General features: G+C 39.6%; 1 protein-coding gene across 6 annotated transcripts in view; it reads left to right on the forward strand.

Moving 5' to 3' along the window:
* Positions 1-1,967: 1,967 nt before the first annotated feature.
* Positions 1,968-24,266, forward strand: part of PPP1R12A (protein phosphatase 1 regulatory subunit 12A) — a 112,220-nt gene continuing 89,921 nt past the window's right edge. For 3 of the 6 annotated variants that reach the window (XM_044455607.1, XM_044455606.1, XM_044455611.1), the window contains exon 1: positions 1,970-2,329. In XM_044455607.1, coding sequence (XP_044311542.1) covers positions 2,093-2,329 — 237 coding nt within the window. In that variant the 5' untranslated portion in view covers positions 1,970-2,092. Of the gene's footprint in view, positions 2,330-24,266 lie in introns of all 6 variants that reach the window. The other 3 variants (XM_044455609.1, XM_044455610.1, XM_044455608.1) reach the window with 3 other exon arrangements.

Raw genomic sequence — 24,266 nt, forward strand, 5'->3', positions numbered from 1 at the left:
TTTTATTTCTTGTATTTTTGGTTCCACCACTTTTGCCTGCACCCCCACCTATTTCTTGAATGTGCCTCCCAAAAATCTCCTCCAAAAAGAGGTTCCTGACATCTGGTTTACCACATGTCAGATATTTTTACACATGACACCAAGAGGGCTATCCTGTCTATATTTACATAGACAGAAAGGAGTGTCCCGTACTTCAGTTTGGCTTGCTTTCAGTTAGAGCTGTCACTCAGTTATGAAAATCTTAATTGATGTAATTATATTTCAGTTGATTAAATTTCTATGAATGTGCATACATGTAAAAAATACTAGTGCTTAATTAGAAAGACCTTATTAGATGATCCAAAGTTTCAACTCTATTTATTCAAATCTTTGAATACTTAATCAATGATTGCAACTGCATGCTGAAAAAGTAATTGCTGAAAGGATAGTAACCTTACACCTTGGAAGTAAGTCTATCTAACACTTTATTTTTCAAGTAAATCTGTTCACTTTTGGACCATCTCCATGTGTAGGTGTGCTGTTTGGCAGTTTAGGATGGAGTGGGTAGCATTGGAGTGCCATTAAACGAACAAACAGTAGATCTCTTACGATCAACCAATGTAACCTGGTGAAAAATATTTACAATTAGAATAAAAGAACTAAGTCAAAAAATGAGTTCTCAACTGAGGGAAGTTCACAGTTTCGCTGTTCAAGAATCCACTCCTAGTTACCCCAAGCTTTTTCTCATTTCAAAAATAGGATGTTGGTGAGAGAGCCATCTTGTTGCTGCTCTAAATAGCTGGGAGTCAGAAATTGCAAATCATCGAGAGATCTCTCCAAAATCTAGATCTTTCTTCTGTGCACCCTTGGCATTGAAAAGAAGGCGCAAGAGAACACTCGGTAAAGCTTCAGTGACTTTGCACACTGACATGGGAATAAGTCTCAGTGAACACAGAGAGGCTTCTGAGTAAACATGCCTAGCATCCCATGAGCACTAATTATACCTATGAACAAGTGCAGCAGATTCTTACATATATCCTATAATGGTTACTGAAGCATAGGTACAGCCAGGATTTCGGTCCAACTCTCTCCACAGTTAGATTTGTCATTCGAAAAGGAACATGATGATCTGTTGGTTGATTGGTTTCTTTCGTATCTTATTATATGCTGCTCACAAATTCACTATTATTCCAATAACTAAAAAGGACACAGCGGGAACCTTGTAGCACCTTAAAAGACTGATTTATTGAGGCAGTAAGACATTGATCGCCCTTGTTAGGTTTTTAAGGTACCTCAAGATGACCCTTTTGTGTTCGCCGTAGGCGGCTATTCCTCTGGAATTTATCACACGGGAAACACCGTAACACATGTAAGCCGCATTTGCGAAGAGGGCCCGAAGGAGGGAGAGGCTAGTAGCGGCTTCTTTTCGCCCTCCTCGGTACTTCTTCCTGTCTGTGCTCTGCTTCACATAGAGCAGCCGGAATGAGCCTCCGCGGCGAACGATCCAAGTCGAAAGAATTAAACGTACAGGGAAATCCTGCCCGTGTTTACTCAGGACTAAGTCTCGCTAAAGTCAACGGAGCTTACTTCCGAGTAGGCCACCGTGCGAGCGTTTCGCTCGGAAGGAAAGTGCCATTCATTTCAGTCGGGCTGGCCCGAATTCCAGAGCCGCATCGCTTTGCGCCAACGAGCAGCCCGTCGGTCTGCCTTCCGCCCCCGACAGGAAGGTCTGCCGCTCGCGCTCGCCCGCCTTCCCGCGACTGAGCCTGCGAGCGCCCTTTGGCTCAACTCTCGCCCAAAGCTGAACTTCATTCGCTCGCGGTCGCCGCCGCTCCTTTCTTCAGCGCTCTCGCGAGATTTATGTCAAAGAAGCCGGCTTCTTCGCTTTCCCCTCTCCGCTGGAGAGGCGCGCGGGGATTCTAGGGCGGTGCTCCGAGTGGGAGGGGCGAAGCGAGTGTGCGGCTGCGCGGTGCCCTGTGGGATACAGGCGGCGCTCTGTTTCGCCTCTGCCTCCTCCTCCGCCTCCTCCTCTTTCTGGGTGCGGAACACCGCCGCTGAGGCGAGCGAGCGAGCGAGCGAACGAGCGGGAGAAGGGGCGAGAGCCGAACAGGGCATGAAGATGGCGGACGCCAAGCAGAAACGGAACGAGCAGCTGAAGCGCTGGATCGGCTCCGAGACCGACCAGGAGCCGCCCGTGGTCAAGCGCAAGAAGACCAAGGTGAAGTTCGACGACGGCGCCGTCTTCCTGGCCGCTTGCTCGAGCGGCGACACCGAGGAAGTGCTGCGGCTGCTGGAGCGCGGCGCCGACATCAACTACGCCAATGTGGACGGACTCACCGCGCTGCACCAGGTCTGTGTTTGCCTGCGCGGCCGCCCGCGGCTGGGCCTAGCTTGGCTGAGGCTAGGAAGGCGCCTCCGCCTCTGGAGGATGAGGCCGAGGCCTGCGCCGCCGCCGCCCCCTCTTCCTCCTCCTCCTTGGATAGCTGGAGTGGGAGGCTCCGGACCGAGCGAGAAACCTTTTTCCTCCGGGCACGCCGTGGAGGGCTTTGCCTCTTGGCAGTCGGGGATTCACTTTGCCGCCTCTCCTTCCGCCCGGCCCTGAGAGGGGAGCCAGGCCAGCAGCGCACATCCCTGTTTGTGCTATAGGAATGTTGTGTTTTGTTGAAGAGGGTGACTGCCTGCCTGTTCGCCTCATTTGGCGGTTAAGTTGGGCCTTGCTTTGCCTTTTTCGTGGCAGGCGGCGGTGGTTGGGGGTCTGCTGTTCATTCACACGCTGGGCTGGGGGGGACTGAGATGCGGGGCTTTCGCGGGGCCTCGTTCCTGTGGGGCGAAGGGTTCTTTCCGACTTACGGACAGGGTAGGTTCCTTCGCTTAACGAAAGGATTAATTTCGGGCAGCGATGGGGTGATAGTCTCCCATACTTGGAAAGTATAGATACGTCTTGCCACTGATGAATAGCTGCCGTTTCCTGTCCCCACGTTTTCCAAATATGTATAAGTGTGAAAACTCGTCCCCTTTCGGAGCAAGTCGAATTCCTTTCCTGCCCCCCTCCAACACTTGTTCTTATTTTGTGTTAGGGCTTTCGTAGTGTTTGCTTTACACTGTGGAATGCCCTGAAAGTTTATACCTTAATTTTGTAGTTTAAGGTGCTACAAGACTATTAGTGGATTGTACTGGAACCTCTGTCCGGTATGCACACATCTTCTCTCAGGTGTAGAAAAGTTTTGTAAAATTAGTACTGTAAATTGTATTGCTTTTGTTTGTGAACTCTAGATATATTTAGCTTAGTCTTAGGAAACATGGAAGGTAAACTGATTGTGAAGTTTCTCAAAATGGATGCTTTTGTGCACGTTAAAGTTTTATAGGAGTCTGATTGGAATCTCAAAATGTTAGCCAAATAAGGAAAGACTGTGGCAATCCAAAGATAATGTGGGTTTGCTTGAATACATCTAGGTTCTATTAAAAGCTCAGAAGTAATGACAGCATTTAGCTTACTAAATATCAGAAAAACAAAGGTAATTATTGTGACAGCTTCCTTTTTTATTTTGAACAGCAGATATCTTAGTTTCCTAAATACATAGTAATTCAGACCTCTTATGGAATGAGATAGAAATTTTCTTTGCAGCATACTGACTAGTTAAAGCTATTGTACTTGATTAATCTGTTTAATAGAGATTGTAAATTCATAGATATTCAAATTCCCAATGATGAGATAAATATGAAGAAAGCTTTCCTTTATATTTTACTTCGAGGTAGCTGAATATGGCTTACCTTGTTATGCACATTCTGCATTTATTGATTTGAAAGATGTATAATCAGTCTTGTCTTTTTTAATGTAACCTGTCATTCTTCTGCTGATATATGAATTCTCTAAACAGATTACATAATATTTCCTGTTAACTTCATTAGTTGTCTGAAGAGAAATCTAAAGGTTGAAATCATATATATTCTTCCCTGGGATTCCTCTCCATTAAACAGAATAAGACTTTATCCTGGTTAGAAATGCACAGGATTTTGTAAAACTTAGGTTACATTCCCATGTGATATGATGAATTATTACAAAGTTGTTTCATCACTTTGGAGAAATGATTTTACTGTTGAGGTAACTTTATTAGGTTAGATGTTAATTGTTCACAAGCTCCAGAATTGGTACAGCTTATTAATATTAATCAGTCTTGCTAACTCCTTACAAGATCATGAGACAAGGTGCTTCTTTGGTCAGTAATTTCTGGGCATGTGTGGGCCACACAGTTCAGCCATGTTAGTTTTCCTAAGGCTAAATATCCATTTAGCAGTGATATCTGTAGTATTGTTGCCTAAAATATAGTGGGATGTGATACCCCTAAATGTACTGGTAACATGTCTGCCAACATGTGTGTAGGTGCCTGAAAAGGAAGTTAGAAGGCAAGGAAGGCCTATTGATTTTAGCGGAACTTTACAAATATTTCTTATGCGGCCTTAGGTTCAAAGTGATATTTTTAAATAACTGAAGTAGTTTCATTGTCAAAGAGTAGAGCATTTATTAAATAAAACTTACTAAACTCTTGGGTGTATGTTTTAAGTATAGTAGTAGACCATGAGAACATCTGCAACTTCATTATTGTAAAGAACGATTAATAATATTAAAACATAGCTTCACCAAGTTGTAAACAACTGGAGACATCATATTGTATCTATGTAATTGTTTTACGGGTGCAATATCAAGGGCCATAGGATGTTTTAGATCTTCACCTCCAAGGATGCAGAGTAAGGTCTGTGTTTGAAGATGATCTGACATTAAGCACCATCCCAGCTGCTGTTGACAGAGGCAAAAAGTAGGAGTTCCTTGAAGGAGTCATGGGGAATGAGAGGTGGTGGATCTAGCGGATCCGTATCTGCCTCCCCCACCCCCCACAAATACTCCCAGAATTTGTAGAAATGTACACCAGTCCTGGGGCTCTTCTGACACATGAGGTAAAAATAATAAAATAGGTTAAAATGCAGTTTTTTTTATCTATTCTGCCATTCTAGTAGGAAGAAGGAAACCTCTGAGTAAGCAAGTTTATCTGTAGATCACTTGGTATACTCCTAACATAAAAGCAATTCATAGTAAGGAAATATCATTTAAATCATCAATATTCTTAGCAAATCCTAAAAGGTCACTGTCAAGTAAAATATATATGGTGACTTGTCAGTGCATATATAAAATCTCCAAAGAGTGAGATAAGCAATCACATCCTAAGGAAATAGGTGCTAGAGCAATGTTTTTTCTTTCTGTGGAACAGCAGCAAGCAGTTTTAAGTTTTATTCTGAGCAGTTTTAAATTTAAGTTTGTGACTTAGTACTTGGTGTAAGAACAGTAGCACTGCTTTAATGAAGAATGACTTATCACTTATGGATTACACATGGTATTTCACTTTCAAGAATAAAACCAATGTCACACATTTAGATTTTCTCCTCTCCTATCCCTTGCCCTCCAGATCTTCTCCTGAAAGTCTCTTAGTTCTCTAGAGGAAATTGACCCCATGCTAGGAGAGGAAAAACTGCTGCATCCCTTTTATGTTCTGTTGGAACCAGTTGTGTCACTGGGATAACCTGTTTAGAGATCTTTATGCATCTGCTGTAGTGATAACATGCTCTTGAGCTTAAAGATATGTATGGTTCATATTTTCATGCAGAAAGTTAGAAGAAACTTTCTAGTGCTAGTCTCCCCAGCTGGTGAGAAACATGATTGGAAGTAATTCCAATCAATTGTTGTCAATTGATGGATTTTTTTTTCAGTGTAAGTGAATTTGAAGCAAGAGGTTCTTCTATATGAGCGAAACTCACATCTAGTTGTTTCCATGTCAAAACAAACAAAACTGGTAGATTGCTTACTACTGTGGCACTTGTTTTGGAATGCACTAGTAAATAACTTTGTGCACAATGAAACTATAAACTTTTTATGTATCTTAGTACATATATACTGGAGAGTGTCAGGGTCTACAGCCAGAACATGGATGGCCAGAGCCAAGACCAGACCAACAGAGTCACCAGGACCAGGGCAACACCATTTCAGGAAAGACAGGGTGTGAAAGCAGGGTTTAATGGCAAGTCCAAATCATAGTCATGGTACCAACCCAGGTCAGGAACCAGAAAAATGCATGAGGGCAAAACAAGGACACAGTCAGGAAAAAATCAAGGGTCAGCAATTCAGAGAGCAAACAGAGGCACAGGTACCTTGGACAGGGTGGGAGACACAGCAAGGCAAAATACACAAGTCAACAGGAACCAGATGCAGCAAAGCTCAGGCAAGATGCAGGAGCTGAACCCCATCTCCCAGGCAAACCTACATTGCTGGGGCAACACCAGAGAGGTAGGATATAGGACAGGCAAGAGGCAGGTACAACAGCAAGACACCAGGAACGCAGCAGTACCTATGCTGCTTGGGCTAGTTCTTGAAAAGAAGAGCTTGCTCTTATAAAGCTCTTTCTCCAGGGCTTCCAGCTGGCACTAGTCAGTAGAATGAGAGGTCCAGCAGGCCTTGGGACCCTGCAAATAGAGTGCTGGTGGTGGTTCTGGCCATCAGAACAGCTCAGATCCTGACAGTGAGTCTCAAATATGTATTTTAAAGCTCACGCCTATAAGGATTTGAGACACCAGTAATGCTTTTGGTAGCATTTTATATTTTAGCTAACGTTTAGTAGATGTTTAGATGTATATTAAAATACATTGTTTCTACAGTAACACATCAGCTTAACGATGCAATTCTGTTCTTTTTGTCTAGTTTCTAGAGTTCTCAAAACACCTTAACAAAAATGAAAGCACAGTTAAATTGGAAAAGCAATTCAGTACATAATAACATAGCTACTAGGTTCACTAGAGAAATCAGTCAAATACAAGTAAAATAATATTGAAATCCTTTGTAAAAAGAACATTCTAAGGCCTGAGGGTTTCAGGGATTTCTATACTACTTGCCCTGTGCTTTTTTGATTTTTGTATAGAAAAAGCATACAGTGTAGAGCATGAATATCTCATTGCATCTGGATTGCATCTAGAGACGTGATATTTGCTCCATTAGGTTCAGGGCTTTAAATGTTAAAATGAGTGCTTTGAATTGTGCCTAGAGGCACAAGAGTAGCTGGCACAGTTTGTGAAGTACAGGTTGAGTATAACACCTGTTTGAAAAATGACCAAGCATAGTTTGGTTGGAGTCTCTGAAAATGGGTGGTAAAAGCACCTCTAGCAATTGTCACTTTCCTTTCAAACAGGCATGGGTCCAGAAGCATGCTGTAGCTCTTTGACATGAAAACAATTATCCATTTTAATCACAACTTGAGAAAAGCCCCATTGAGTATTTTTCCCTTGTAGATACTCTGTTTCCTGCATGGTACAAGCAACACATACATTTGCTTTGTCAAAATTATGTGGTTATGTATTAATTGACTGGGTAATGAAGAGTTTTGTTTTCATTAATTCTTTATATTTTAAAGCTAAATTTAAAACAAGATATAGAGGGCATTAATTGCTTATCTGGTCAATTACAATGCTTAATACCAAGTCAGTAGAAACTGAACAGTATCCTGGATGACACTTGGAAAACTGAGTTGAAACATTTGGCTGAGGTTCTGGACATGTGCCAATGAAACCCTCTGGCTTCCCTAGGAGAGGTCAACATTTACTTAAATCTGTTCCAGAAACAGTGTCAGGCTGATCCTAAATTCTGTTGTTTTGATAACACTGACTGAATTGCAAATTTCTGCCAGCTGTATTAAAAAAAACAGTATAATTGTCCATTTACCTATATACTTAAAAGTGGTTCCACTTTAATGGGAACAGACAACAGGAACCAGATACAGGATAGAATGGGATAGAAATTCAAGCAAATATTATAAACAGTATGTGGAGGTTAATCATACAATAGTATAATTTTCAGGTTTTTTTATAGTAGGTTAGAATAAAGATAAATAGTGTTTCCTTGAGTTTAGAGGTACCAATGCTTTCTTCAGCTGGCCAGAGTACATCATAAAGTAAAACTGAATAGACTTGATTTCTATTGGTATTTATGTTAAGCAATGGACATTACTGTATGTGTCGTCTGCTGTGCTGGGTTGCAAGCAGGTATCCTCTTCTTTTCCAAGAAATTCAGTATTCACTATTAAAGCTTCATAAAACTCATAAAGAAATTTAAAAGCCTTCATGCTAATTTCAGCTAGTATAAGCATTTTGTAGCTACACTGAACACCAGCCTTCTCTAACCTGGTCACCTTCAGAAGCATTTGAACCAGGACCATTGACTGGGAATTCTGGGTGTTGTAGTCCAAATGTGTCTGAAAGGCACAAGTTTGGGAAAGGCATAACATACATTACTGAATGAACAGTATAATGATAACCTGTATGTTTGATTCCAGTGAGAGAAGCAAGTATTCCATTAGATTTGGTGTCTTTTAGACAGATTGTTGCTATATGATCCAAGAGAATGAGAGTTTTAATTGTGATAGCTTCTGGTATAAAACATATGAAGTTGAGGCTGAACTCATTGGAGTGTAGTGTAGAAAAGAGAAGCCAGTGAAGTTTGATAAAGTGCAACAAGTTTATACTGTGTGTTTACATAATTGTTCACAACACCTCCTCTGATTTTCCATGATAAAATATAACTTTTTAGCCCATAAGTATTATTTTATTTGAATTTGTTAAGTAGTTAAGTCATTATAGTTCTACATCATAGATTTGTGTACTGTGCAAGTATCAGAATGTAAACTGGATACATACGAGAAGATTTAACAGGTATAGTTCAAGTGGCTAGTGGAAATACAACTTAGCACCATTATGAGTAATCTTTATTCTGATACTTGCATAATTTACCCTCCTTAGCATAATGGTAATAGTAGTAGCATGATATGTCTAGGAACACATTAAGAAAGAACCTTTGCAATAACTTCCCAAATATTTTACTTCCCTTAAGTTAATGCAAGCAAACATTTATTAGAACCTGTGGGCTGCTGTAAATTTTGGTTATCTCCAGATTTCAACAATTCCAGTTGATATGGCAAGTGTTTTGCCTCTTTTGGGCCACCATGGCAAACAGCCCGATAACCACTTTGAAGCTGCAGATGATTGGAAATCATCCGCACATGTGAGCAGATCTTCCTGTCTCCCATGCTTTTGTGTGAGTGAGTGAGAGAGAGAGAGAGAGAGAGATTCTTTGACACCACCATCAGGGAGGCACCAGCTTCCAGTTCAATCTATTCCTTGCTCTGTTGGCTTTCCTCAGGGAGACACTTTGTCTGCAGAGTGGGCAGTGAGGCTTCAGCATCTATAATTTTTGTAGAAATTTCAGATTACTAGGTATCCCTGTTGTCTTAAAATTCAGATTGTGTGGGTGGTGTTGTGGAGAATAGGTCCCTGTAGCCATTCTTGTAATATCTGAAGGGTTGGATTTGCTGAAAAAGATATGCATGCCAGCTCATTAAAGAAAAGCACCTAGCTAATAAGAAAAGTGATGCCTGGTGATGTTTCTGGCTCTTGTGAATTGAAATAGCTTAGGTGAGGGTAGAAAGTAGATCTCCAAATGTTAGGGATTATGAAAAGCTATCAAAAGCCTTTGCCATATGGTTAGTGGTCACATTTTGAAGGCCAAAATAACTGGAGATCCACTTGTACCCACCCCTGATTTACAAACTGAATGTTCTGGTGTAAAACAGCCTTTACACAAAATGTGAATCAGTTAAACAATTTACTAGGAGTTTGAGAATCTGCTGAGCTCTCCAATTGAAATTGGCAGACTTAAAAGTGTTTAAATTAGACTGTGCCTATTGCTTTACATTATCAGTATTGTTGTGGATGAGTGAATTGACCTGGCATGCATCATGAAGACCTGGGTGGGTCTAGGTGGTATAGACATGCCCCAAGTTTTCCTGCCTGGTTACTCTGTGCACGATCCATAAAAACTCACTCACTAGGAAACCCTTCTGCTCTGGAACAGGTTATCAAACTCTATTTTGTGTTGTGTCAAGAGACAGATTGGAGATACTATTGGAGTAATGCCTATCCTGCTACCCAGTGGCCATCCTGACTGAGCTGGTTAAGGTAGCCTCAGATGAAATGTTAGAAAATCCTACGACTCTTGTCCTGGAAGACTTCAACATCCATTGTGAGACTGCTTTAATAGGATCAGTTTGAGACTCCATGTCTCCTATGCCAACCATTGGGCTGGCTCAGATTATCACTGGCTCACAGCATACCCATGATTTGGCCTTTGCATCTGGACTTGAGGGAGTAGTCTGTATATTGAGGCATGGAAATCACCCCATGCCATGGTCTCATGGTGAAAATGTTCTCTCCTTCTACAGCTGGGGGACCAATTAAGATGCTCTGTTCCAAGAGTCTTATGAAATCTGATAAATTCCTGAATTTATTCCAGATTTTTTTTTCAGTAGCCAGAGATACTGACTCTTTTCGGGCCATTGTGACAGAGTGGAACGGTGAAATCCAATGGGCAATTGACACAACAACTGCTGAGTGTCCTCTTTGTCATTGTGGAGCTTGGAACACTTTCTTGTTTACTATAAACTCTGGTTAATTAAAATGGTCAGAAGATGGCTGGAGTGTAAATCTTATCAATCTTATCTTATCATAGAAATGTTATAATAATAATAATCATCATCATCATCATCATCATCATCAAGAAGATGATTGAGTGTATTGCAAACATATAATTGCACCTCCCATGAGATGGTGAAGGTAGCAAAGAAAGCTGACTTTGCTGTCTACATTGCATCCAGTTGAGTTTTGCCAAGTCATTTGGGGTTGCATCTAACTCAGTGAACCCAAAGCTGAGACCCTCAAAGGCCCTCTTGAAATGATTTTACAAGACACAGTCACTTTTGTGCTGACTTGTATACCAGTATTGATGCAGTGTCTGCTGAGGAATTCAGTGCATGTCATATCCTATTTTGTAAATCATTTGTGGTTTTGGGACAATGAGAATGAGTACAAGACATTGCATCTGTATGACCTACTTCATGTTCCCTTGACCCTTGCTGTACATGGCTTATTTGAGCTAGCTGTGTGGGATTGACTGGTTGTGTCAAAGTAAGAGTGGATGGATCATTGCATGATGATGTGGCCCCTGCTGCCTTGAAGGAGGTAGTGGTGTGTAAGAACCCTCCCTGGATCTAGATATCTATGCTGATTGTTGTCCACCTGCAGCTTGTTCTTAGCTAAGTTGCTTGAGAGAGTAGTAGTGCCCTACCTGGAAGCATTCTTGAATGAAATGGATTCAGATCTAGTTCTGGGATGAACTTGACATTGGTTGTCCTGATGGAAGGCTTTCTGAAGAAAAGGGACAGGAAACATGTAATCTGGTCACTACTTGTTGGCAACTCTGTTGTGGAATGCCACAAAGCACCATTTTCTCCCACATGATGTTTAATATCTGGTTGTTGGGAGATATGGGGCACTATACTGATGTTAACCACTATACTGATGACACCCTGCTTTATTTCTCTGAGATCTGAAACAGGAGAGGTCATACACATTCTGAAACAGTGTCTGGTTGCAGTTATGGCTTAGATGAGGATTAATAATCTGATGCTGAATCCCAATAAGGCAGAGATCCTGTTCGTTGGTAGTTTACAGGTTCAGGATTGTGCTGCTTGTCTGTTCTGTATTGGGGTTATGCCACCTCTTAAGGAGTAGGAACATAGTTGGGAATGCTCCTGGCTCTATCTATGACATTGTTCAGGTGACCTTGGCGCATTAACAACTTTGATATGAGACTTATGTCCATTTCTAGAGAGGAACATCCTAGCCTTGCTGATCATGCACTGGTAACCTTATGACTACTTGCCATGTGGTGCTACCTTTGTGCCTGGGTCAGAAGCTTCAACTATGGTGCTCACTGGGCTACCTGGCCATGCTTACATAACATCTGTGTTAAAAAAAAATGTATATTAACTATACATTGGCTGCTTATTAACTATCAAGCTATGTTCAAAGAAATTATTGTCATGTTGTTAGTTGCAAAGTCGCATCCGACCCATCGTGACCCATGGACAACATTCCTCCAGGCCTTCCTGTCCTCCACCATCCTCCAGAGTCCACTTAAGCTCACCCCGACTGCTTCAGTGACTGCTTCATCTAGCCACCTCATTCTCTGCTGTCCCCTTTTTCTTTTGCTGTCAATTGTTCCTAGCATTAGGGTCTTCTCCAGTGAGTCCTTCCTTCTCATTAGGTGTCCAAAGTTATTGTCATACAAAACCCTGAACAACTGGGGACCAGGATATCTAGCAGTTAGCCAAATTTTAATGTAATACCTTGCCAGCAGGCCTTCTTAGTGGTGATGCCCACTGTTTTGAAAACCCTCTACTGTGCATCCCAGGAGGCAGAAAATACAGCACATGTCAAATGCCTCTGAAAACACATTTGTTCACCCAGTTTTTCTTGGCTTGTAATTAAATTAATCATGCTGCTCCATCTTACTGCTCCTTGTGGTATTCAATATTATTGTAATTGGAATTGTTAATGTTGTATTTTTGATGTGATTTCTGAATCACTTGGAATTTTATTAAATCAATAGTACAGAAGTATCAGAAATATTATTTATATCCATTGTATTGATCTACTCTAGTTAAAATTCTTCCTTGATGATTTAAATTATAGAACCAAGATTCAAGGTGGATGCCAGGAAGTGCTTCCTGACAGTTAGGAACCCTAGGGTATGAAATGGGCTTCCATGGGAGTTGGTTGAAGCCCCATCAGTGAGGGTGTTTAAGGATAGGCTGGACATACATGTGGTAGGCATGTCATGAGCAGTGCCAGCTGGAGCTGGGGCTCAGACTAGATGGCATGGGAGGTCCCCTTTGACTTGCTCTATTTTTATGAATCCTAAACTCCCCTTTTTCTCCATTGCTGGAACTGGCCTCTGTGATCTAGTAGCAACTTATGGGAGTATCTGTATAGTTATCCAGAGAATACCAAACTAGTAAGGAAAATAAATACTTGAGAGAAGGAATGAAATAGCTTTGTCTCTTAGGAGTTTTAGAATGAAAATCACTATCTTGCATAGAAATTAGTACATCCAGTACTATGGATTCACTAATGCTTAATGGTTACTATTAAGCATATAAGAAAAGCTGTGCTGGATCAGACCATAGTTCCATCTAGTCCAGCACTCTGTACACACAGTGGCAAATCAGCTGCCCACAAGTTTGCTCAAGCAGGATGTGTGCAAAATCTCCACCTACCCAAGCTCCTCAGTAACTGTTGCATGCAGGCATGCCACCCTGGTAACAAAGGCTGCACATAGCCAGCAAGGCTTTTGGACACTAATAGCCTCCTCCCTCATGAATCTGTCCAATCTAAATTGGTGGCCATTACTACTTCTCATGGCAGCGAATTCCATAGTTTAACAATATATAGTATGAAGAACTATTTCCTTTTGTCTGTCCTAACTTTCCACCAGTCAGCTTCAGGAGGTGACTCTGGGTTCAAATGTTAAAGGAGAGGGTGAAAAATGTCTCCCTCTCCATTTCTCCACGCCATGAATTATTTTAAACACATTTACCATGTTTTCCTTTACTCTCCTTTTTTCTAAGCTAAACAGTCCCGGTTGTTGTAGCCTTTCCTCATAGGGGAGCTATGATCATTGTTGTTGCCCTTTGCTATACTTTTTCCAGCTCAGTAATGTCCTTTTTCAGGTACTAATAAAACAATTTACCAGCTAAATTGATTGCATAATTAATTCACATCTAAAGCTGTATAAATGTTTTCAGAAATTTAAAGTTGTAGTCAGATGAGTTCTAATTTAAAAGTTCAAAATTTCTTTGCATTATTTACTTAATGCCACATGGTTGCATGCAAATGCCTGACATCTTTATTAACATAACTCTGTTTATCTTTTTTCCTTTTGTTGATCTTGCTTAACCATAAAAAGGCAAACTCCAGTGGAGTTGCAAAGTAGCGTGGCTGCTAGTGAGCAGTGCATGTTCTGATGCTATCTGGTGGGCAGGGACATTCCAAGTTGTCATGTATTGCTAGATACATTCCTGAAATGACAGTCAGTGGAAACTGTGGCATAGAATAGAGCTTTCCTCAGCTGTCACCTTCTTTGTACCATTAGTATATTGTTAGAGCTGTAAGAAAGTATTTGTATCAAAATGTTATTCATGAATATCAAGAATGTGCTTATTGTACAATAACTTAAGCACAGCGATATGTCTATTCTAAGCAAATGTGCTTTCTTGAGGTTTAGAAATTGCACTGTGAAATACTGTTTTAGAATGTTAGCTTTTGCAAGAGAAGAAAATTAATAAGGCATAAGTGATGCTGACATAATTCTTTTGGAAGAAAATGCATGGATGGTTTACTATGTTGGGAAAAAAGTTATTTGTAGTGTGGCATTTTGTCTTCCCACAGAGTGAGCATTTGCACTGCAGCACTGGGATATAATGGCATCTGACAGTGCAATCCTATATAAAAGGTAAAGGTTTCCCCTTGACATTAAGTCCATGCATGCCTGACTCTAGGGGGTGGTGCTCATCTCCGTTTCCTAGCTGAGGGAGTCAGCGTTTGTCCGCAGACAGTTTCCATGGTCATGTGGCCGGCATGACTAAACACCGAAGTGCACAGAATGCTGTTACCTGCCCACCAAAGTGGTACCTTTTTATCTACTTGTATTTGCATGCTTTCGAACTGCAAGGTTGGCAGGAGCTGGGACGGAGCAACGGGAACTCACCCCGTTGTGCAGATTCGAACTGGCAACCTTTCGATCTACCAGCCCAGCAGCACAGCAGTTTAAACCATTGCGCCACCTGCAGTCCCTGCAATCATATATATTTACTCAAAAATAAGTCCCGTAATGTTTAATGGGGCTTAGCCCAAGAAAATATGTATAGGACTGCAACCTAGCCTAAATCTATTAATCAAATACAAATGAACCTAGAGTAGCAAAGGTGACATTATGCACAAAGTTCAGTTTGCCCAAATGGTTGAAGTCACTTATATGAATACTTTTAGATGGTTCTAATTATGGCTGTTCAGTTAGCTTTTCACCTGAGACAAGTAATATTTCTTCTTGGTAAGTAGTTTAGCAGATTCATTGCCTGTGATATATAGATTAGTCAGTATTTCTGGAAATTTTGATACTTTACTTCACTTGGTATATCTCAATGTTTCAAGAATAGAAGCAACCTTGTTACTACACATTGTGCAGTACAATAAAGTTTTGTAGTACATTCTGAACAAATAGAAGATAGTAGGATGTCAGCCTGTACAAGAGGATGTAAGCGAAGGCAAACAAGGCACAAGCTGGCTTAACTACCATGTTTCATTTGAAACACTTGCAATAGTATATTTTAACTAATTCCTATTTATTTGTTGTTCTCTGTATCTTAGAACTATGCACTCTTCGCAGCTTACCCATTTTTTAACTACTCATATTGCTCTGAAGACCTGGTAACTATAAGGACTCAAAATACTTAATTGAAAGATAGAATTTTTAAGTTGAGTTACTGTTTGGGAGGAAATAGTATGTTTTGGCAGTTCCTGGCATCACAAGATACAAGAATTCATACAGCATTCGGTCTTGGAATTCATAGGAAAGCCTACAGTGGGAGTTAATAACAAATGCGCACATACATATTTCGTTTAAACCTTCATATACATAATCATTATTTTATGAACAATTTTAGATTAATTGTTTGCATCTGTAATAAATTTTATATTGCTTGCATCTTTCCAAGCCTGTCTGAAAATATTTGACACCTAAAGTTGAAACAAATTTTCATTCTCTCCCTTTAATTTGAAATATTAGTTGTGGCTATGTAGTCCTTATTACTGAAATTCTGCTATTATCTGCTATTTTTCATAGCCTACTATCTTAATGCAATTGCAGTTCTATATATACTTCTCTGGGAGTATGTCCTGGTGAAGTCTTGGACCTTACTTCTGAGTGGGTGTTGAAAAGATTTTTTGTGTCATTCTTGGCTAGTGTATTACTGCTCTAAGATTTCCAAGTGGAGCATTTATATTTTGCATTTGTATAATGTAATTTTAACCTGGTTTATATAGAGATTGCAGTCGCATTGTTTCATGAGGCCATTGGTTTTATGAGCTTAAATTTTGTGAAATGGTAACATTAAGGATGTGAGTGTGTTTTTAATGAAGCATTTTTATATGTAGTTTTCCTGTAACCAGCTAAAAGCTTACAACTCCTCTTTAAATAGCCAAAGTATGTGTGTGGGAAGCTGGGAATTAACAATATGTTGTCTCTGTAGTGTTACCAACATGTACTAGTATTTTTGAGGAATTTTTAAAGGTTGAAATTCTACTCTTGCTTATCTGGGGGAAAGTGCCATTGAAATCAGTTGTACTTATTTCTGAGCAGACGTTCAGATCAGCAGTGCAATCCTATGCCAGATTATTTTTTTGTGATAGGCTTTATACTCTTCAGTTTTGCCTAGCATGAGTTCTTCGTTCTAGTCCTCAGTACTTCATCTGTTGATGTTGGCTACCCAAGGTTGCTCTGATATTCTTGTTTTTGTTCTTTACTGTTAGTTAAGAAACCAGCACAGTGAAGTTAACAGTTACAATGTAACCGGAAATACTTGCCTCATTTTTACTGTCATGTCAACTTCATTCTGGTTCTCCTTTTCTTAAGAATTTAATTTTTTTAAACAAACTAGGGTAACATAAGCCATGAAATTAAGTCTTTATATATAAAACAATATGTATGGAATACAAATGACCAGAGCATCTGCTAAAGGTTTTATGATTGCTTTGTGGGAGAGGGTTGAGCATTAAGGAACTATATTTCTATGACACAGCTTCTTGTCTTTAAGAGCAGAGATACAGGATAAGGTCCTGGAGTTGGAAGTACAAATCTCCAAAGATCTAGTGCTCTTGTTGAGTGGGTTATAACTTAAAGTTTACATTATAATTTGCTTTAACTTAAAATCTTCCATATGTGTATTTTAAACATTTTCCATAAAAATAAGTTTAATGTAAAAGCAAAATTAAAGTTAATGAGCTGTTCAGATGTTATCCTTTTGACTGACTTAGTTTTGGCAACCAAAGGCTAACCCTGATAGAAGTATCTTAAAATGCAAGGCAGTTTTGAATGAGAGAGCACTCCTATTTGTGAAGTAGAAGTGGAGTAGTGCTAAATAACTTGTTTGTTCTTTTCAGATACTGTGTATGTTTCTTTCATCTGATCTTTGAGACTCATGCTGCCTTGGAATTATTATTGGTATCAAATGGGTAGCATACTCTTAATTTAAACAGTGGGTTCAATGGCCGTATTCTTTTATCTTTAATTGTGCTGTGCAGTTACATGTCTTTCTTTAAAAAAAAAGTCAATAGATTATTAGCCCCTGGAGGCTAATTGAACCTTTTGGCTTCTAGGGGGCTCAGGGGGGATTTCCAGATGTGTGACTAGGGTTCTTATTGAAGCCCTAATGACTGCCAAGGGAAAGAGAGCTCAAGCTCCCTCTTTTGCCATGACAGAGGCAAATTAGATCCTAAATTAGATCATCTTAGAGCTGGTGTCAATGAAGCAAGCAGGCAATAACTAGAATGAAAGTAAAGATAGCTTCATGTTCTTTCTCCATTTAAACCCTGCTTTAGGCCTCATTTTGAGACCAAAACTGTACTGGTCACTGTAGGAAAACAGGGTGTACAATCCTGTTGCTTTTCTTGGATCTATCAGTAGCTTTCAACAACATCAACCGTAGTGTCTTTTTGGACTGGTTATTTGACTTGGTAGCACTATTTTATACTGGTGTGATTACTATTTTTGGCTGTTTCTAGAAGTTGGTGCTGTGGCATTGTGATTCTGTTCTGCGGCAGCTGTATGTTACGGGGTTTTGAGACACTAGAATAGAAGTGGAGTTTAAGGCCAAGTCCAATCCCCTATTTTGCTTCCCCATGTGGTCACCCATCAGACTGCAGGCCTGCACCTTTCCAGCTTTGCAAGGGTGACTTGACATGCTAACTCAACATATAGCCATGCAGGCAGACACTAATGTTATCTTGTATGCTATTTAACATCAACATAAAACTGCTGGGAAGGGTATCCTGGGATGTGGACTGAGGAGTCATCAGTATGCAGATGACACCCAACCTCTCCTTTTCATCTAAGCTATGTGAAGCAGTGGATATTCAGAATTGGTGCATGAATGGGGTAATGGACTGAATGATGACCAATAAAATGAAGCTTAATCCAGACAAGATGCATATACTGTTTGTAGATAGTTTCTGTGCCTGGTTGAATGTTGCTTAACCTGTTTTGGAGGAGGTTGCTCTCTCTCTGAAACACTGGGTGAGCAGTTAAGGGATGTTCCTGGTTCTGTCATACCTACTTGATGCACAAATGCACTTAGTAGGTAGGAGTGCCTTTTAAATACCATTTGGTACCGTCTTCATGATTTAAATCACTAGCCAGTAATATTAGATTTGAATCATGGTTTTCTAGATAATTTACATGCACGTCTGCCTTACTTATAGGTGGAGGAACTTTATTAAAATATTCCTACACTGGGTCTCATTTCCACCCTGCTGCTGTTATAAGTTTTCTTCGCCAGGGAAAGAATAATATAAGAAACTTTAGGCTAGACACAAAAAGATCTAAATACTTATGGAATATTCTGCTCAGAAAGTTTCACTGGGGCGGCATAAAAATGTTTTAATAAATAAATAAAATAAATAAATTTTTACTGTTTGTTCCTTCCGCCTCACACTTCTTGTGCAGATCTATTTTACATCCAACAATCTTGTTCCATTCATTGATTTTTTTTAAAAATTTAGCACTTAAGAGGTAAGGGTTTCATTCGGTGTACACAGATTTACAAATGAACAATGGTATTAAGTTCTTTTCCCCAACTCTGCATGTTTATTTTATACCATTTTTGCTGTGAAGAAGAGGCATGCAACCTCTGCAGACTCAAGTTCACAGTTTTGAGAACTATAAAACCAAGCATCTGTAATAATATTTTATAGATAGAAAAATTACCCAATAATTTTATAGAAACTGCTGGAAGAGTATGACTTTGTGAGTGGATTAAGGGAATTCATATACCAAAAAATTAAACATTGCATGAATATACAGTCTCATGCTACATAATTAAAAAACTGATCCCTTTGCATGATGAATAACCTTTGGACTATAATATATTTTAAATAGAAAGCTATCTTTAGATAGATTTTTCCTCAAAAAGCCTTTTATTTAAAAAACCGAATTTAAACTAAACATCGATTTTTTATTTTTATTTTTTTTAAAGCATTTATTTTTATCTACTCTGGTTTTTTATAGATGTACCTAACAGACTTTCAGGTGGTTTCATTGTTAATATAGTTTCCCTGTTCAGTCTTCCCACTGATGGCATGTACCCCATCAGCTACTGTGCCTGAAATCCAATGCCTATGTTGCCTGTCCCTTCCTCATCAGTGCAAACACAGAGGCTGGATGACTGCTGCAGGTGCCACTGTTTCGAAGGGACTCTGTGGTGGTGGCTTACCAGGACCATGGCAGACATGATTCTGGATTCAGAACCAACAAGCCTTGGTTCTATGGATAAATTGTAGAACAGACCATTGTTTATTATCATAACTTCTAAAGCCCAAACTTACCATAGTGAAATATCACAACTAAGTTCCGACAATACAGCAGACCAACACCGGTGGTTAAAAAACAAAACAAAACAACCATGGTGTATCATTTTGCTTGAAACCTGCCAAATTTTTACTTTCATAGTTGTGACTTGCAGTGCAAACCTATGCATGTCCACTCAAAAGTAAGCACAACTGAGTTCAAATGGACCTAGTCCCAGCTGAGTCAATGTAATAGGATTGTAATGTATCTGGAATATCTGTAATTGTATGAAGAGCTGCATCGCTGATGTGGGAAAATCTGGATGGATTTCCCTAAGTCATTGCATGACTACACACAATCTATTCTGGCCATTTCAAAGTATATGTGATTACAGACCATGAAAATATGAGCCATTCTTTCTAAACCGTAAAAGATTATAACCTACACAAGAAAGATGCTAGCATCATGCACCGATTGGTTCTTTACCCACACACTTCAGATTTTTGTCCCATTCTTTGTGGCTCTGCTTTCTGGATCCCTAAGAGCCATGGTCTCAGTAGATCAACTAATGGAATAGGATTAAGCAGTTTTTATAGGTTGGCTATATGGCCAGGGTGGGCTTTGTGACCCACATAAAGGCAGTGCTGTGTACTTTCTTTAAAATCTAGTATTTTCTGAAAATGTTTCCAATGCACTAAATGAGTTCCATCACTGCTTTGTAGTAGCTTTTGTATATGTTTTGTGTTCTTTTCAGGACAGTTTCTGCATATTAAATGTTTCATTTTTGTTTTATTTACAATACATTTTCCAACTGCCTTTCCTTCTTCCGTGTTTTCACTATACTAATGCCACGCAGTAGTCATCTTGCATTTTAGCATTATGACTTAGCCCAAAGTCATCACAAGCACAAGATGACTAACAAATCTTATTTGAGCTCAGGAGGTTAAAAGTGCTTAAGAGAAGAAATAAGGCCCTTCTCTGAGGATAGTGAAACAGTTAGCACAGCCTTAGTTTCAGTTTTAGATTTCCTTCAGTTTGTTTTTGAAGCATGATAACAATAGAAGGCAATTACACCATGTATAAGAGTGGTGCAAACTTGGTCTGAAGCCAATTGCATTGAGCAAAGGAATGGGGTTCCTGTACCTTATTTTTCAATTTCATAAGTACACCTAGTCCCCATGTTAAGAACAAGTTCCATTTCTGAGATTGTCTTTAAGTCAATTTTGTATGTAAGTTGGATCATGTGTATAAAAAGCATATAAGAAAAACACCAAAACATCTTAAACACAATTCACCATTTTGATTATAACAATAGAATAATAATAAAGTAACTCAGGTACTGAGGGGAGGGGAGGGTATAACTACATATTAGGGTTTATTAATGTTTGTCTTAGGAAGTATAGCTTATAGAAGTTGATACCTTTTATTTTGTCCATCTAACTTGATTGATTGCACTGCATCAGCACAGACAATTAAGGATAAATAGAGATGTACATTTTTCCACAGAAAAAATAGAACATCAAAATTTCCCATTTTGGAAAATTTTACACCTGCATATCACTTTACAGCAGCACTAAATGTTGGGGGGGGGGGCAAATGATTTCCCTGCCCACTCATGTTAACTTGGATCTCCTTCCACCAGCAAGCTGCCACCTCTCTAAAGAACTCCATTGGCCACCAGTAAGTTACCAGACCAAGTTTAAGGTGGTATTAACATAATGTCCCAGACAACTTGCAATCATCATACCAAGCACTTTGGAGGATGTCATATGCTCTTGAGGTTCTCCTGAGGAGCACAGGCAGTAGAACATATAATGTTGCAGCATCCATCCTTTGGAATGTTTTATCAGTTGACATCCAATAAGTTCATACAGTTTTGATGTTTAGATGGTATCTTAATGCGTTTTTCCTAAAGTTTAACCCAGTGATTTAATTGCTGATTAACACCCCCCCCCATTTTGATACTATTGTATTTTGTTTTCACTATTTTGATACCTCAGTGGAATGTGATGTATACGTAGATGCAAGTATTAAAAAAGACCTACAGAGAGAGCGAGAGAGAGAGAGAGAGAGGTTGATTCCAGTCATTCTGTAATGATTGTGAGGCCTGTGCTCACTATGCTTCTCTTTCTTTTTTATTCCGAGATTCATTTATTAGGTTTATATGTCATCTTTTTTCTTTTTAAGAACTTAAAGGAGCTTACATCATTCTCCTCCTCCTCCTCTCAGTCCTGCCCCCTACAACAACCCTGTGAGGTAGGTTGGGCTAAGAATTTGTGACTAGCCAAAAGTCATCCAGTTGGCTTCATGGCTGACACTAGAACCCAGATCACTTGAGTCCCAGACCTGTGCTCTTAACCACTGTACCACACTGGCATCCTTGTTTTTAAGCTTGACTCCCTTCTTATGGTTGTGTATTTGTTATGGTAATGACTGTCTTAACTTTTGAGGATATGGCCTTTGTCCAATAGATATGCAACATTGTATGTAACAACATTTTTTGGTGCATCACTATGTGGCATCAGGGCTAACTTTGATGTATTGAATACTGGAAAATATGTGTCACTGCCTTTGGGCAGCGAAGCTACTATGTGTCCTACATTATCAATGTTAACATCATCATGCATTATTGTCATTTTTATTCCTTTTGCTGTTCATCTTATCGACTGTCTCCTGAGCTCTTCAGTGCTTTGTGCAGTGCGGCCACCTGGCCAGAATTGCAACTGTATAACTCTAGTGTTTTGTGATAGTGTCTACTTCTGCTGGTAGAAGTAGCTGACCAGTTGTTTCAGTGCAAGAGTATTTGGATGCTATTCTGTTCCTTTTTGTGGGGCTAGAGATTGAGCTTTTAAATGCTTAGCTGGCCAATCTGAACAATTCTGTAGTTTACAGTTTAGAAGTCTAGGGATTTTTCATAGCAAACATATTCAGTGGACCATAGAGCTTAAAAGGGGACATTTAAGATCTAAACAAACATGCTATATCTTTTATTCCGACTATATTTTCTTAGGAATCTGTGTTTGAAAAATCTTAAATAGTCACATGAAGCTGATAGTAGCATGTTTAGAGCACTCAGTCTTGAATTGAGGCACTTCTGTTTCCTTTTTATACATGTTCTTTCCAGGGAATTAATATGAGATTCTGTGTTAAATTTGATTTCAGAGTGTGTCATTACTCCAATGATTTCTGTGTTGATTGGGACAGATCACATTTATATCAGGATCCGCCAAAATTCAGCTTGATATTGTTTAATATTCACTTGATGTTCTTTTACTTACCTTGAAATCTACAGACATATTAAGTAATAGTCCCACTTTATCATATTCTGAAAATAGAACATTAGGCTAATTGGTAAATAAGACACATTCCAAATTGAATTGTTGGTTGGAAGTCTCAGCGCTGGCAGGCATTAACTGACAACTGAAACATGAATAAGCATGTTTTTCATGTTCAGTCAGGACAGACACAGTATTTAGTCAGCTCAGCAGCTGTGCTTTCTACTTGGTTGATAGGTTTCTCAGTTCTAGCTAAAATTATGTGCAAGCTTTTATACAGACACACACACACACACACACACACACCCCTGAAAAGTAGTTCCCAACTGTATGCTATTTCTAAAATGAGCAAGGTAGGAAGAACAGGTATAAATAGATCTATGTGGAATAAATTCTTCAATAGTTTTCTGTTTGTTTATATAAGGCCAGACAAAATCATTGTAAAATATTCAAAAACAGTTTATGCCTATAAAAATGAGTGTAGTAACTGAATGTCTGCGAGGAAACATTTCTTTATTCATATAACAAAAGCAGTATACAAGCTTTAGCAACAAAGTCTAAGAGACAGAAGTATTTCTGAAGCTGACATCTTGGAAAACAAATGTCTGACTTTTTATTCAATAAGGTAAGGGTTTCTGTATCCCATCCAACCTTCTCCTCACTGGCATTTTAGTATCATAATCTGATTGATGTTAAAACTATGCACAGATTAATTGAATATGGAAGACACAAACTGATGCATAATCCAGGATCCACACAACCTTTTGCATGTGTGGTTCTTGCTAAATCCCACCTGAATCCCCTTGTGTTACATTAGATGCAACTGCAAAGGGTTCTCTAACCCCCAGGAGAAGCTTTGGGGTGCTGCAGAGTGTGTGCAACTCTCTCTGATGCCTGTGCAGTATTCCATGTGCCCAGTTGTATTCCAGTCAAGAGGTCCTGTGAATGGGTTTGCGTTGTGGTGTACATCAGTGGCCATTTTGAGTATTCAAGCTGTGGCAGGTACTTTCCTTGTTCTGCAGACTGGAAAGGGTTGTTTATGTAAGGTTTAAGCAGCCCTTGTGTAACCCATGGGCTATTCTAGGATTACGTAAGTGTCAGCTACCCTCTTGGTCTTTGCACAAAACAGTAAGCCAGCATAACTGCCTGCCATGGTTTGATATTCAAAAAGGCAGTTGGTTCAGGCCTCAAACCACTATGGCTTAAACCAAAGTTGCCTGAGTTAATCCTGCAAGCTGGCATTTTGTTACTCCTTTGCCCACAGTCCAGCTTTCTGGAGTCTTACTAAACACATGTGGTATAATTCTGAGGATAGATTGTAGAACTGCAATTCTTGAAAACAGTAAGAAGGCAATCAAGTTCTAGACAACAGATTTAATTCTATGGTATGTAATGTTTTGAAGGTAAGGCTGGTTTCACAATACCAATTGAGTCATACTGACTGGGGTTAAATAGCTGCCACCTTG

This window comes from Varanus komodoensis, unplaced genomic scaffold (assembly GCF_004798865.1).
Source record: "Varanus komodoensis strain SLA01 unplaced genomic scaffold, ASM479886v1 scaffold8, whole genome shotgun sequence".
Lineage (NCBI taxonomy): Eukaryota > Metazoa > Chordata > Lepidosauria > Squamata > Varanidae > Varanus > Varanus komodoensis.